The sequence below is a fragment of the Antennarius striatus genome, chromosome 8 (assembly GCF_040054535.1).
Source record: "Antennarius striatus isolate MH-2024 chromosome 8, ASM4005453v1, whole genome shotgun sequence".
In the NCBI taxonomy this organism is placed as follows: Eukaryota; Metazoa; Chordata; class Actinopteri; order Lophiiformes; family Antennariidae; genus Antennarius; species Antennarius striatus.
Genome location: NC_090783.1, coordinates 20989750 through 21005719, shown reverse-complemented (window position 1 = coordinate 21005719; position 15970 = coordinate 20989750). Strand labels below are relative to the sequence as shown.

At 40.8% G+C, this 15970-nt stretch overlaps 1 protein-coding gene across 4 annotated transcripts in view; it reads right to left on the bottom strand.

The window, feature by feature from the left end:
- Positions 1-845: 845 nt before the first annotated feature.
- The window catches only part of rhbdl3 (rhomboid, veinlet-like 3 (Drosophila)), a 38605-nt gene continuing 23480 nt past the window's right edge, over positions 846-15970 (bottom strand). For all 4 annotated transcript variants that reach the window (XM_068322635.1, XM_068322637.1, XM_068322636.1 and 1 more), the window contains 4 exons: positions 10453-10565; positions 4573-4673; positions 4019-4079; positions 846-3487 (listed from right to left, as the gene is read on the bottom strand). In XM_068322635.1, the coding sequence (XP_068178736.1) occupies positions 3216-3487; positions 4019-4079; positions 4573-4673; positions 10453-10565 (547 nt within the window). In that variant the 3' untranslated portion in view covers positions 846-3215. The remainder of the gene's footprint in view (positions 3488-4018; positions 4080-4572; positions 4674-10452; positions 10566-15970) is intronic.

Below are 15970 nucleotides of genomic sequence, written 5' to 3'. Positions count from 1 at the left end.
CGTATGTCACTCACCTTTCACTCATGTCTTTGATCATGGGGTTTTTTAAACTGTATGGACTGTAGAAAGTGCACATTCTTCTTAGTATTTTTTGATCATAGGTGGAATGGCTCCTTGTTGTAAAAGATGCTAAAGGCTGTGTTTGAGGGGACTAGAAATATCTCCCATTGCTAAATATATGTGGTATCTAAAAATATTGCTTTGGAGTATCATGCTAATGATTATTCTGGGTACTAATCACTATTTGTAACCACAGAGACTTGTGTGTTGAGTGCTACTTGTCTGCAAGGAGTCCAGACACTCATTCTACACCAGAACTCTTGACTTGTCAAAAAAGGTGTCAGGTATGGCATTTCAGGGATATCCTTTTCTGTTCATGAGTAAGTCTGCGGTTTCATGATTTCCAAAAGCATTCCATCAGCTGTTTAATGTTGCTTAATAACATTCATAACAAACTGTCCAGGTTTTTCCTCAGAGAGGAATAAAACTGTGTTCATGTGTGTTGCTTCAGCTGCAAGGTGGTGGATCCCAGAGGGGGGGAAGGGTGTCTGACTCAGACATCTAGACAAATGTATGTGCCTTCACTGTCCACTTGATGGAGACCGCAAGGCAGAAATACCAATTTGGTGATACGCCTTTATGCCTAGGTGTGATTTATGCATTTGGCATTCAGTCTGGGATTTTTGAAAGACTGTTACACATCCCAGTTCACAATCCTTTTTTTTTACATCCATAATATGAGAAAACGGAGCGTGAAAGTCATCAACAAAGATGCAGATATATGTTTAAACAAAACGCAAATTCCCTTAGAAAACAAGCATTGAATAAAACATGCTGAACACCGATGGATTTCACCCGCAAGGGCTGCTTTATTACAAACAATTCCACTGTATAAACCTGGAAGCAGTGTATTACAGCTGACCTATGCAGATGTCTAGCAGAACACATTAATTGCAATCAGATCCTGACCAGAACCACAGCGGCTTTGACCATGCATACATGTGCACATAACTTGGTTTCAAGATGGACTTGAGTTTTTAGATGCAGGTGTTAAATACATTGCAGGAACAAATCTGACACAGCCAGCTGTGGACATCAAGACTGATGTTTCTGAGGAATCTGAAACATATCCAGTGACTCTTGACCAACACTATTATAAGATTCAACCATTCATTTAACATGTTTAATACCTGACATCACTTGCTAAATTTTGATGGACATTTCAAGAGATCAGCAAAGGAAATGTAAAAATAAAATTGGTTTGTGATGTTAGGGCCGTGCATGAACCATTCCTGAATAAGCCTCACACACTGAGCTGTTTGTGTTCCCTGCAGTTTGCATTAAGGTCCAATCTGTCCACTAAAAGGTGTCAAAAATCACCGGAAACAACTCCACACACTGAAAACTTCACTGCTACTTGGCATATATTGTGTGCCTTATACTGTATGTAGCACCCCATTTTCCTGTGTCTCTGAACAGTCCCTAAAAGTTTTTCTCTTCCAGCTCTGAGGACCAGAGATGGGCCAGAAACATTCAGGGATAAAGCAGTGGTTGCCAACAGCAGCTGCTGGAGGGATCCACAATTTTGGCATCATGCTCACTGTTGCTGTGTTAACTGTTGACTTCTTTCTCTCACTCTCATTACATGCAAGGAAAATAAAAAAATTAAATTCATTCAGCTGCCAAACAGTGTAAAATGTCTATTGTATAATGAGATGCATAAATAGAAGATACCACCAAATTTTAACGTGTAAAATATAAAAAATATAAGTCCCTCCCCAGTGCTTCAAAAATAATTTGATGCCATTCCCCTACCCTCTCATAAATAACAAACTGTCACTATTATATCACAAAGGCAGAGCAATCAAACAATTCAAACATCATTACATTACATTTTAATGTTTGTGTGAAGTAGTTACAACTGTAACTTCAGGTTAAATAACAGTAAAGTTTGTACTAACAGCTCAGGGCTGGGGTCATTTTCTATCCTTGTTGAAGCAACTAAAAATTTCAGCTGTGACATAACTAATGCGAGAGCATTGATTTACTCCTGTCTCCCCAGCGCAGATGTACTGTAGTCAAAGCCAAACTTGTGTGCTCTTTTGTTAATGAGAAAAACAATGTAAGTAATCAAGTTATATGCTCAATGTGACACTGGTCTAATACCCCGAAACCTTAATTCACCACCACTGAATGAACACCTGCCTCTTTTATAACTCTCTAGCATTGGAAAAAGCATCAGTCAATGACAATTTTTTTTAGACATCACAAACATTTTCTGTGACAATATTATTTCTTAAATTCTTCTGACACAAAAGTGGTTATGGTCAGGGGATGTCCTTTTCCCCTTGTGCTCCTCGCAATGTTTTGGTATTACTGTTGAAAGCTTAAAGTCTGAATGGCACTTCCAATCGGAACACAATGGTACACAAAAAGGTCAGTGACACAATTTTGAGGTTAAAATAGAGCTAAAGTTAGATAAATCCTTCTGTAGAATACTTGAAGGCAACACTTAATAGTAATCCACACTTTATTTCAATGGTTACCGGTAACTCTCATTAAATATTGAATGTAGTTGAAGCCTTTACGTATAATATAATATTCTGCTGTCTGCTTTGACCTCTATGTGTATGAGCTGCTGGCACACCAACAAAAAACTAACTAATCCTAAATTCCCATATACTAATCTTCATTTTGTGTTGATAAGGACACAGGCAGACTACAGTACATGGTTTTCTCAGTTTTAAATCAGTTTTACTGCCGGGTTGTACTGCTGCTGCCCTTACAAGAGGCCACTGTATAGAAAAAAACTTTCGACAGACGGATGTCTCCATGAGAAGGCACGGCTGATTTGAGGGGAAGGTAGCAGACGGTGGCATGTGGACAAGTCTAACTGTCTGTTAATCTGGAGAATTATCCATTAATAGTAGATACTGTAGGTGGAAATTAGCTTGCATGCTGAGTGGGATTGATGGTAAGGTACCATTTGGCAGGGAAAGATGCGATGAGAGCATCACCAATGCCTCCTGCATGTCAGGTTTCCTCCCCACATCAAAGTGCTGGGTGTGAGCAGAAGGTGGTTGTCAGATGACTTGTCATCCCAAGGCTCAGGATATGAAAGCTGAGCTTACTCCCGCAGCCAGGCAGCCAAGCAGCCAAGCATCTAGAAATGATGTAACAGGGATAAATTGTCTTGTCTACCTCTAGTAAGCATTTCACGGTGGTGGAGGCAGTCGAACATCGAGCAAGCTGTAAGCAAAGATGTTCCAGAAGACAGCACAAAGCACAAATAAGGAGTAGACAAAGAAGAAGATCCAAAACAAGGATTGCTCCTGGAGTCGCTGCTCATAGTTCTGGAGGACCACCACACCCAGCGTCAGGCCAACCGCCACCCCTCCTAGGTGAGCTACAAAACTGGGATTGGGGCATGGAGGAAAGGCCGGAGGGTAAAACCGAAGCCATACTGCCCGACCAAACTCTACACTCACTGTGAGCAGACAGAAGGAGAAAGAAACACAATTTTAGCAAGTTTTAGGAAAATGCTTGGCAACTACTGCATGTATTAAACTTGTCATAAAATAATCGGTTTCATTGTAGAAGACTAACAAGGATAGGTTCATAATGACATATGAGCCTATCCTTCATTGCAATGTGGTATTTAGTCCATTCTGACACATATGCTGTGTGCACAGCATTTCATTTTTAAATTAATGCAATGTTGTGTTGATAAATGATAGTTCTGTTTCTTCAACTTTCAACACGGGTCAGGAAGAATCACTAACAATCTGAAATAAAACAAAAGTAGAAAAGCTTCCATCAGACATTATGGTGGAAACTCAGGATTGTGTAAAACAGAACTTACTTTGTGATTCCATTTGTACATTTGGAATCCCTCTAACACACGACATTTGCTGCAAAGTTTAAGTCTGGTGATTAAAAAGTATCTAACAGATTTATCAAGTTAAACTGTTCCTCAGGTGAGGTGAAGGAGGACTGTGATGGCTGAATTGAAACTTACTGCACACCAGGGCCATGGCCATCCGAAACAACTTAAACTGACATTTCATTCCTGACCAGTTCTACAGAAAGACAAAGAAGGTAAAGATTAACAATCCATGAAGGCATTGTCAGATTCTGATCATGGAGATAGAACACATTTTACGTGCATACACACACTCACATATGCGCGCATGTACACAGATGCACACACGCATACATGCACGCACACACACACGGACATAAATGACATAAGAGCTCACCCTCTATATCAGTTCACATCAATTTTAAGAGACCACACAGACTCTCTGAACTGCATGGTCCTCTTGCTGCAACAGATAATTTGATTTCCTGACTGAGAAGGTCGAGGGATTTTTCCTCCAACATGACCCCACAAATGCTTTAGAGGATCTGGGGTGGGTGCACCATGAATACTCTTTTGCATATAATTCAGATTCACCTGAAAGCTTTGTGCTCCAGGATGGGCATTTGCACAGATACATGGACATGACAGTGTAATGATGATGGTGAATAATGTATAGGCATTTATAGATAAACTACTGCACATATACTTACCATAACAACATTTGCTAAATGTGCAGAAACCAGAGCGTACACTCCCCCAGATGACCCGACCACTGGAGCTGTCATATCGGTGACAGATACTGCCAGAGACCCTGCAATGATAACAACGGAGCTTTCTATTGGTACGGCAAACAAATAACATCATATTTATCGATATCTAGAAAAACCAATAAAGTACCCTGGATGGTGATTTTTCCACAACATGACAATACGTGTTAGCGAATAACTTCAGCCTTATACACCAAGCAACATTATCATCCTTTTGGAGGCATTTCTGTGACCTGATGATTATAAGTTCCACTCTGACTGTCTTCACCCACCCCATGAAATAGTGGACTATTTAGCTGCTAAATGCTCCATTATATTCACAAGCTAAAAGCTATCTTTGTGGTGATGGGCAGTGTGGGTGTCATTTGAACTTTACTTTGCTATAGTTGCCTGCTGCTGAAAATGATATGAAGGTAATAAGTTAAAGGGAGGTTTAATGCCTGTGACATGACCAACTCATGTGAGCCACAGCAGCTTTCATACTGTTGATTAAAACCACATTGTGCTACTTGGAATAAAATGATAAATTGTCATCCTTGCCAACAGGTGAAACTCACTTGGCCAATGAAGATCATGGGAGTTTATCAGTACCAGAACAGTTCCTTTACGCATGTTGTATTTAGTGTGCATTATGTTTTTGGATTATCCCCTGTATCTGGGTCCACACTGAAATCAAATGGTCTTTCCTGACCCCAGAGCAGACCAATCCTACCACAAATTTAATGGAAATCCATCCAGTTGGTTTGTTCAATTCTGTTGACAAACCAACTCACCACCAATAAAACACACACAGGTAGAAACATAATCTCTTTGCCAAATACATTTACATATGGATGTGAATAGAAAAAAACAAACACTTGTATTGAAATTTCAATTTGAGCATTTCTAAGTTTAAATGTGGGGACAGAGGGAATGTGCTCTCAGTGCAGTCTTGGTGGAAGTAATCTGGTAAAAGCAGAGAGAAAGGATATTAGTTGGAGTATCAAATTAGACCAATAAAAACTCTCATTTTCTCTCTGTCTCACTTGTCTTTCTTTACCCTTTCTCTCCATGCAGATTATTGTTTCCTTTCCTTGTCTCCATGGCGCTGACCTGTGTGTACATTATTCATGCAAAGTTTATGAGACACAACTGCCCACGCTGTGTGAGAGAGTGCATGAAGTTGTTGATGAAGGACTTCATACTTTCCTTCTGTGTTCATCCACCATCATTCTACCAACTCTACCATGTACCAAGTACATCTTACTTCCATGATACATAAATGTACATATGCTTACACAGTATAAGAGTAGGACAAACTATGACTATGACTATATGAGAATAGAAATTTATGTACTTGGAACAACTGCACTGTATCATGACAGTATGTCTGATGACTTTGGTACGATGCTGCTAAGTCACTTGAACCACAAACCTTTTCATACCAGTTTTATAAATTTTCAGTACCGCTGAACACATTCTGAATCAGAGGTCTCATATTATGCAAAATACACTCTTTTTTTTGTTTTCCAGCAATCTGACACCCCAGCAATGTGATTTTTTTTTTTAATGAACTTATTTATAATTCTAATGTGTATATTCGAATTGGGTTGCTGGATTCCAGTACTCTATTTTCAGATCAACATACGTGTGATGTTACAACATATTACAACAACGGACATTTCTGGAATATATTAATATGTGTGAAATATAATGATCTTGATTATGCATTTGCTGGTGGTTTCATTCACCTACTACCTTCCCATGAGAAAAAAGGGAGTCAGTACATCATCATACTGCACATATCACCTTTTTAGTATAGGAAGTGGCTCAGCAGTGAATCAAATTGTGTATGTGCAATGTTTAAAAATGAGACCCCTCGATCAGGACAGATCCACCTGTGTTGCTCTGTTTTGTTCTTATCTGCTGTAGATTCAGTTTCAAGCTCCTTGTACAGACAGATCATATATGTCATTGTGTCTGAGTAATTGTCTGCAGTCCATACATGCAACAACATACGACATGGGGGCTTGTGTGTCCATTGTTTCCATAAAGCGGCAGCATGTGTCCTAGAAGGGTCATCGATCCCTGTCGTCGTCTGTCATTACTTGACCTCTGAACTCTGCCTTTACTCCAGCATGTGCCAGCTGAGCCCCTCTCTGTTCACTGTTATTGTAATTCTTCAAAGGCTGGCAGGTTAATTGTGTGTCTTACACAACGATGTGCAATATTTATCTTAGATTAACATAAGTTTATTTGACTTACTGAGTAATTACTCTAAATATATCCTACATAGACTAAATGTATATTTGTGAATTAACTGACAAGATTCAAGATACTTTTTGAAAAATAAAACAGCAGCAAAACAAATACAAACATGCAGTCTAGACTTATGTTATTACTGTACTTTGTAACAAAAAAACCCTCACTGCAGGTAGACATCTTCTTCTTCTCCTTTGGGCTTTTCCCTTCAGGGGTCGCCACAGCGAATCAATTGCCTCCATCTAACCCTGTCTTCTGCATCCTCTTCTCTCACACCAACTACCTTCATGTCTTCCCTCATTACATCCATAAACCTCCTCTTTGGTCTTCCTCTAGGCCTTCAGAACTCAGCATCCTTCTACCAATATATTCACTATCTCTCCTCTGGACATGTCCAAACCATCTCAGTCTGGCCTCTCTGACTTTATCTCCAAAACCTCTAACATGTGCTGTCCCTCTGATGTACTCATTCCTGATCCTATCCTTCCTGGTCACTCCCAGAGAGAACCTCAGCATCTTCATCTCTGCTACCTCCAGCTCTGTCTCCTGTCTTTTCCTCAGTGACACTGTCTCTAGACCAAACAACATTGCTGGTCTCACCACAGTTTTGTACACCTTTCCTTTCATTTTAGCTGAAACTCTTCTATCACACATCACACCTGACACTTTCCTCCACCTGTTCCATCCTGCCTGGACACGCTTCTTCACCTCTTTTCCACACTCTCCATTGCTCTGGACTGTTGACCCTAAGTACCTCAAATCCTCCACCTTCTTGATCTCTTCTCCCTGTAACCTCACTCTTCCACTTGGGTCCCTCTCATTCACACACATGTACTCTGTCTTACTGCGGCTAACCTTCATTCCTCTCCTTTCCAGGACAAACCTCCACCTCTCCAGCTTCTCCTCCACCTGTTCCCTGCTCTCACTGCAGATCACAATGTCATCTGCAAACATCATAGTCCATGGAGATTCCTGTCTAACCTCGTCTGTCAGCCTGTCCATCACCGTAGCGAACAAGAAGGGGCTCAGAGCTGATCCCTGATGCAGTCCCACCTCCACCTTGAACTCCTCTGTCATAGGTAGACATATAATGTACAATTCACGTCTGTCTGTGTGTATGAGCCCATAATGACCATTTTTGGTCACTCCAAAAATGGTCAGTAGGTATGAATGTGATACTGAGTGGTTGTCTGTCGTTCTGTGTGGCCCTGCGATGAACCTGCGATTCGTCCCCACATTTTTGCCCCTAGCCAGCAAAGAGTGGCTTCAGCATAACTCATGACCTCTGGCCCGGATGTGGATTTGAAGTCTTCAAAGATTAAGGGTGGTCCCACAAGTGTTGAAACTAAGAACTACAACTCAGTTAAAAGTTAGCAAACAGGCCTTATTCCATTATTTTATTATAGTTTGCTGCAGGCCAATTAAAAACGTAACATAGGCAGTAGTTGGCCCGTGGGCCATACTTTGGAAACCACTGACTAAATGCATCCCTACTCCTGAGCTCACAGTGCAGGAGTATGTGATTAATGAGGATTGATCAATTACTTTATCAATATTTAAATCAATAAAAGGTAATGAAAAATCAGAGGTCAACATGAGTGAGAGCAAATTACACTAACCACAAAACCGTTGAGCTTGTAACCACAAGATATTATAAAACCTTTAAAACACTGTTCAGGCTCACTTTAATCCCTGTCAATAACAAAATCATTAAGATTTGCATTTCTAAAAATCAAAAAAATCATCAGAACGGTATAAAAAAGGACTGTAAATGCCTGACATTACCATTTCACCTGGGTCAGACTAACCAAAGAATTAAACCAGTTTTATTCCTCTGATTGTCTGGTGGCACATTCTGCGGAGATTCTCCTGTTGGTGAGTCTGGATTAAACCTCAAACTTAAGTGTAACTTAAAACCATTAAATTAAATCCTTAATCATATATCCGATATTGCTAAAATGTAGATATTCTGAGAATTTCATTGTCAATCCTGCTGCCGGGCAGTCAAAACGAGTTCAAACATCAACACCAACACAAACAGAGCATGCATCCCCTCTTCTGCTGCTGGTCGATATTTAATTAAACCAGAAAATGCATGCATGAGTGTGTGTGTGTGTGTGTGTGTGTGTGTGTGTGTGTGTGTGTGTGTGTGTGTGTGCGTGTGCGTGTGTGTACGTGCGTGTGTCTGCATAAACAGACAAGCTCCCACATACACATAAATTTACACATTCATACACACACACACACACACACACGCACACACACAGAAACACAGAGAGGGAGAGACAGGCACAACGGCACACATAACACTCAGAGATAGAGAAAAAGAACAATATTTTCAAAACAAAATTTGTGGTTTTCTCTCTCACACACACGCAGAAAACATCTAGTTTGTTCAATCATTCATTCATCTTCTCACACACTTTTCCGGAGAACCCAGAGAGAGAACCCACACAGACAACATACAAACTCCGCACACAAACGACTTGAACCCAAAACCTTCTAGCTGTGACATCACAGTACTATCCACCCTGACATCCAAAATCAAGTTTGTATTCCCCAAAAATCTCAAACCGTCATCTCAAAAAGGAGGTTAATAATTGACTGTCGGTTGTCTTGAAGCAAAAGCAGCAGCTAATTATTTTATTTAATTTAGGTAAAAGGTTTAGATCGAAGTGCATCATGATCACACACACACACACACATATATATATACACACACACACACACACACGCCTTTTCTTTCTAATTTATAGAGGTTCAGTTAATTCGACTTAAATCTCTCGCCCACTTTGTCCTCGGTTTGTCATATCCTGTTCCCCTCACCAAACCCCCTCATCTTTATGAACACTAATCCATCTTCCTGCCCATTCCCACCTCACTCATTCTCCCTTAAGATTCCACTGACTGTGTGTATTCAATGATCGAGCTCCATTTGAGATGACTCTCTCCACTCTGCCCTATTGTACACTGTTGAGGGGGGGGATTCTAGGGCTTTGACAGGGCACTGACAGCCCCCCTACACCCCAACGTGTCTGAGTGGAACACAGAAAGAACAGGGCCATCTGTCCCCTGCTTGCCTCACACACACACACACATACAAATTTTTCCCATTGAACAGTATACACCATCACACTTGTTGTGACCTGATAATTGAATATATGAATACCTCACAGCAAGCAGATGGAAAAACGGCGCAATGCGTTTGAAAGTGTTTATGTGGATGAAAGGAAGGGGAATGCAAGGCTTCTGCCTGGCCAGTGCTCCACTGAGACCCAGATGCTATAACATTACAAATGTAGGGGAAAATGACATTTTTTAAAAGTTATTAAAAGTAGTTAAATCAATCAAACAGGTCAACTTTAGATTAATGGAAGCAGAGCATTGGCACACTAGCATCATCCAATCAAGAACAGAGCAGAGCATTCCACCTCATTCCTCTTCTACAATCAGGAGAATATTGACTTGCTTTCAAAATTTAAAAACAAATGTGTGTTTGTGTGTGTGTGTGTGTGTGTGTGTGTGTGTGTGCGTGCGTGCGTGTGTGTGTGAGAGAGAGAGAGAGAGAGAGAGACAGCCTACCTGCCAGGACACCACACAAGTAGACCAGTCCGATCCGCAGGGCTCCATGAACCATTTCTAGAGGGACTCCCACGAGTAGCTGCATGGCCATGTTCAGGCTAAGGTGTTCAATCCTGTATAACACACACACACACACACACACATGCACGTACGCACGCATGCAAACACGCACACACACACACACACACACACACACAAGACACACACACAAATGAAATTCTCACTCAATATTATGACTGTCTGAAAACATTTTTTTTATACAGAGCAACGGTAAAAATGCACATTTACTCCTGGGGGCTGTAATTTTCTGAGATATTTAGATATAATATTCAATTTATCAACCATTTCTACACAATGTAGAAATGACATAACAATAAAAATAATGATTAGACAGTGTGACCTTCCAGCAGGGATGTCCAAGCTCCTCTCAGACTAAGCTGGAGTCCAGTGGCGGCAAAATCTCCAGAAATGGATATCTAAAAAAATCTGAGTTTCTATCACTAATAATAGTTTACATAATTCATGAATATGCTCATTACCGTTAAATAGTTATTTATGTACGAGAATAAAGCACAAGTCTCCAATTCAAAATCCAAGGCTCACAGAAGATGATATTTTTGTACAGATTATTGGTACTTATATTATTTAAAAACAACAACAACAAAAAACAAAATAATATTAACTAGAACCAATGCAGTCAGAGATTGTAACATCCCGCGACACTCCAGAATTTAAAATTTTACTCTGACCTACTTTCATAGGTCAGGGTAAATCAAACGTAGGTAGATCAAAGCAGAAACTTTGATCTATGGTCTTACTCACACTGGCCTTTTCCCCGTCTTTCTATCTTATCCAGTTCCTGAGTGTACAAAAGTTGAAATTTGACCTTTACCCAGTTTTCTCAAGGTCAAGGTCAGCATCCCATGTTCATCCCCTTTGCCGCCCGAGTAATCTGCTTTTTGTTTCATCTTTCTATCTGCAACAGTTGCGAAGATATTTGGTGGACTAACGGACTGACGGACGGACGAACACAAGAACACTGACAATTACAATACATCCCCTTCAGGGGATTTAAACATCAGAACAAAGAAGCAGTAGGTTTGACATTTTGGCATTTTCAGATTTCAGTCCCAAATTCTTGATAGAAAGTATGCAAAAAGTCACAAACCTTGCCATTTGTGAGGCTTACAGCAGCAAATGTATTGCCGTGGCTTCTGACCCCTGGAAAATGACTTACACACACTCTATTTCTAATATGTGCACCCAAAAAGAAGACGCGGATCTGTTTATAAACTGTGTTCCGACAATATGCTTACATTTTATTGTATGGGCAAGGTGCCACATGATTGGCAGGAAACACATTCAGTTTATTCACCATGAAATGATAAAATGCAAGCTGTGAAAAAATAAAATTCTCTGTGAACAAACAGAGGGACAAGCAGGGATTACCGTTAGTCTGCCTATGATCCACCAGTGCGATTTCCACCGGAGCTCGTGGAAATTATCCTCACTATTTCCTTAATAATAGGTATTGTTGCCAATTCATCTAAAGAGTAAAAGGCTCCTCTCCGGTGCGGCTGATATTTATGAACGAATGTGTTTGTTGAATGTGTATGACAAACCGACAAAAACTCCAAATCCAATATTGCCCCCACACCAAGAAACATAAGGAACCACGTTTGACTATGATTGATGTGTTGGTCGAGTTTCCAAATACTGTATTGAACAGCTTTGGAGATTTGCCCTGGCTAACATACCGTATATTTACAGAGACACAGACAGAAAGCTAGCTATATCACCTCATAGCACATGTCTGGGGAAGGAAAAAAAAAGAGTTTGTTCAGAAATAGAGACCAGAAATTGCTTTTATAGTCCAAAATGATTATGATCCTGATTTTAATTAGGATAATGACACACACACACACACACACACACACACACACACACACACACACACACACACACACACACACACACACACACACACACACACACACACACACACACACACACACACACACACATATTGACGAGAGAGCCAGACATGAAAGGAGAAAGAGAATAAAAGCATCTGCTCCATCAAACCACACTATGATGGCCAACAAGCGATCGTCATCAACACACTCCTTTAAACTCTCACATTACATATGAACACAGTCCTGCAGACAGAACACACACACACACACACACACACAGACACACACACACACACACACACACACACACACACACACACAGAACTGCACACTCACAAACCCAGTGTGCCCTTCATGGTTTAAAAACGTCCTTCCAGACGACTCTCAGCCAGCGGCACAAAATATTGGGATGTCACAGCAGATCCCAAAATGGCAGCATGGTAGTATAATCTGGGCTCTCAAACTCCTCTGCCTGCCTCTCATTTCCAGAGGCAGAGTCTTTAGCATTATCTCTAACTCAATTACTTTTATTTTGTTCTGTTTCACAACCGTTAACAAGTATTCACATGAACAGAAAAATCTCCCAAAACATTAAGGAAAGATGAGAAAAGGCCAAATGTATTTTGATTACAACAATGTAGCCACGACAACCACAGCACAAACAGAGATGGTTGTGCTCATTATCTGAGAGACAATGGAGGATATTGATTGGATGTCCAAATGTAGAAGGACAGCTTTGCTCCAGAAAACAGAGGCTATCTATTTCTGTTCCAGTAATGAGGCTATGAGGGATGGGTAGCACTGTCAGGCAGATCTGTGGATACCCGTGAGGTCCTTCTCTGTTCAGATGACCATGAACATGCAAGGACAGAATCATTTAAACTTCTCTTTCTTAAATGACTGGTTCACCAAACTACAACCAAACTTTACAATTTCCTCATATTTCTGCACAATTCCAAAGCTCTGAACTCAGCGGAATCTGTTTTATGTTTCAACTCTAGGAAATCTGATCTTTAAATCATTAAAGTGTTTTCACAGACATTTTTTGTGAGAGATAAAGGAGATTAGAAAATGATTCTGCATAATGTTCCATCGAAGGATGTTTTAGGCACAATGCAGTATTTACTTAAGTTTATGTAATTTACAAGTATATGTAGAATTTACTTTTGAATAGGAGTTGTACTTTGTGTAATTAGTCAAAACACAATTAAAAAAAATAAAGCTCTTCAATCCCAGGCTCCTTCGTAAGTTGAAGAGCTTTTTGAACCATATCTTAGCCCTATGGTTCCCCCGCTCCAGGGATGCGGGACTTTTGGTTACCCAGAAAATCTCTAAAAATAGATTTCGAGGTAGTTTTAGGGCTCCACTACTATGTAACTGTCTTCCAGCAATGGCGGACAGACACCCTCATTGTACTTTCTCAAGGTGAAGTTCATCATCTCACATTCATCCCCGTTGACGCCCCAGTAATGTGCTTTTTGTTTCGTGTTTCTATCTACAACGGTTTGCAAAGACATTTGGTGGCCACACGAACGAACGTACGAACAGATCAACAGACGAACACACAAACGCTGACAATTACAATACATCACCGCTTTGAAACGGGATGTAGTAAATATAAGCAGCACAAAATGAAAAATATTCTCCTTAGTCTGAATACATTCTCACATTCACTAGATCTAACTCATCCCAATATGTTCCTCAGTTATCAGTGGAAGTTAAACATCCCACGTACTTCTTCTAGTACATCTTTTACCCACATACTATCATTAACACCGTCTCTCCCCAGCAGCACCTCCTACTCCTTCTAATTAAATTACCATTTTATTAGTTCCCATCATTGCCTCAGACTCCATTCAGCTAGAGTGTTAATTAAACCTGCAAGACCTGCCGAGGACAGGTTTGGTTTTCAAAAAAAAACAAAACACACAATTATTTTCACTATCTGTTCAACCTGAGTTCACTACAGCCAAAAGAAAAAATAAAAACATCACATTAAAATCTCTGCAACATCCCATATATGACTGAAAGCCAACAAATTGACTGTGTAGGAGTATTCCACCCTGAGTCTGGCTTTAGGTAGTAGTTCTGTGCAACCAGCACCCTGACTCCGGTTCCTACATGTAATCTAGACGACCAGCGTGGCAACAGCAGACAAAAAAAAATTCACAAAACCACAACAGACTTATTTGTTGCAGAATATTTGGGTCCAAAAATGAATAGATCATGAGGAAAAACGTCCCCAAATCCCTGAAACCACTTTTTAAGCAGTGCCACCATCCCAGCTTGTACAGGCTCTGCCAATTGCTCTTTGGGGAAGAGTCGGGGCCAAAATACGCTAACTTTGACTCCCAAACACTGCCCAGTAATCTAATATTCAGAGCTTTGACATTTACCGCCTTAAGTTCCATTTTCCTCTCATCTTGAAATGTACCCAGTTTGGTTATTGTGAGGGTCAGGAGTTGGCCTCCTCCTTCCCTCCACTCCCCCATGGCTGGGGTGATTGACACCGAGGGTAAACACCCTCTTTGCTCCATTGACTGCAGACGCCCCAGTCTAGAGCAAATCCCCTGAGTGACGGTAGCAGGGTGGTTTAATCGTAAATGGAATCAGCCAGGGATACATAGTCCGACAGTAGTTGCTCACAGCCAGCCTCAAGCACCTTCCAAATAATCATCAGTCCTGGTGGAACGGTACTTGGACTTGCTTTTCTTAACAGCTTACGAACATCATTTAGCTGCTTGTATGCTGGATGTCCAGCTCCATGGAAAAACTTAATTTTGGGACAGATCTCTCAAAATCTTTGCAGGAATTTTCACGACTGAGATATCTCAAGTCTGTGTGTAGCAACAACTCCCCCTCAGTTTTCTCCAGACGTTCACAGAATAGCCATCTTTGAAGAGATCTGGTTTGAATAGAACGGGCGATCTTCATTGCCAAATTCATGATCTCTGTCATATTGAGCATTTTCGCACACAATGCTTGTTGATGGATTATGTTGTGCTAATTAAGAAAGTCCGTGACAGCTTCGTTCTGCCTGCACTTGGCTATAAATCCAATCAAGCTGTCAACCATTGCGGGCATCCGTGGTGATGGATCCCTGCAACGGAACAACAGAAATATGTCGTCTCCTCATGCCTGTTCTCTCATGTACAGAACTGTTAACAGCACCTCCTGTGCAGTGATATCAGTAAACACCATGTGAACAAAAATGCACATCTCGACTCAGACACTCACATCCATAGATTCGTCCAAATGCGATGAGAAACACTTGTAATTTCACTTTTTCACTTTGCATCTTGCTAGTTGTTTCGTTTATTGTTTGACTCGGCCTGTTCCCCGGACCCTGCCTGTCGTCAACCCCTCCTTGGATCTGTCTGCCTGGTTTTGGACTGCCTTTTGGGTATGACCCCGTCTGGTTTCTCGCCTATCGTTTGTATGATTCATCTGCCTGTTGGACTGATTACTCGATACCCGACCCCCGCCTGTCCGATTAAACCTGTTTTGAGACTTGAGCCGTCCACTTATCTGTCGTGCTTTTGGGTTCATCACCAGTTCTGTTTGTGTCTTGATACATAATTTGAAATCCGATAGCTCCGAAC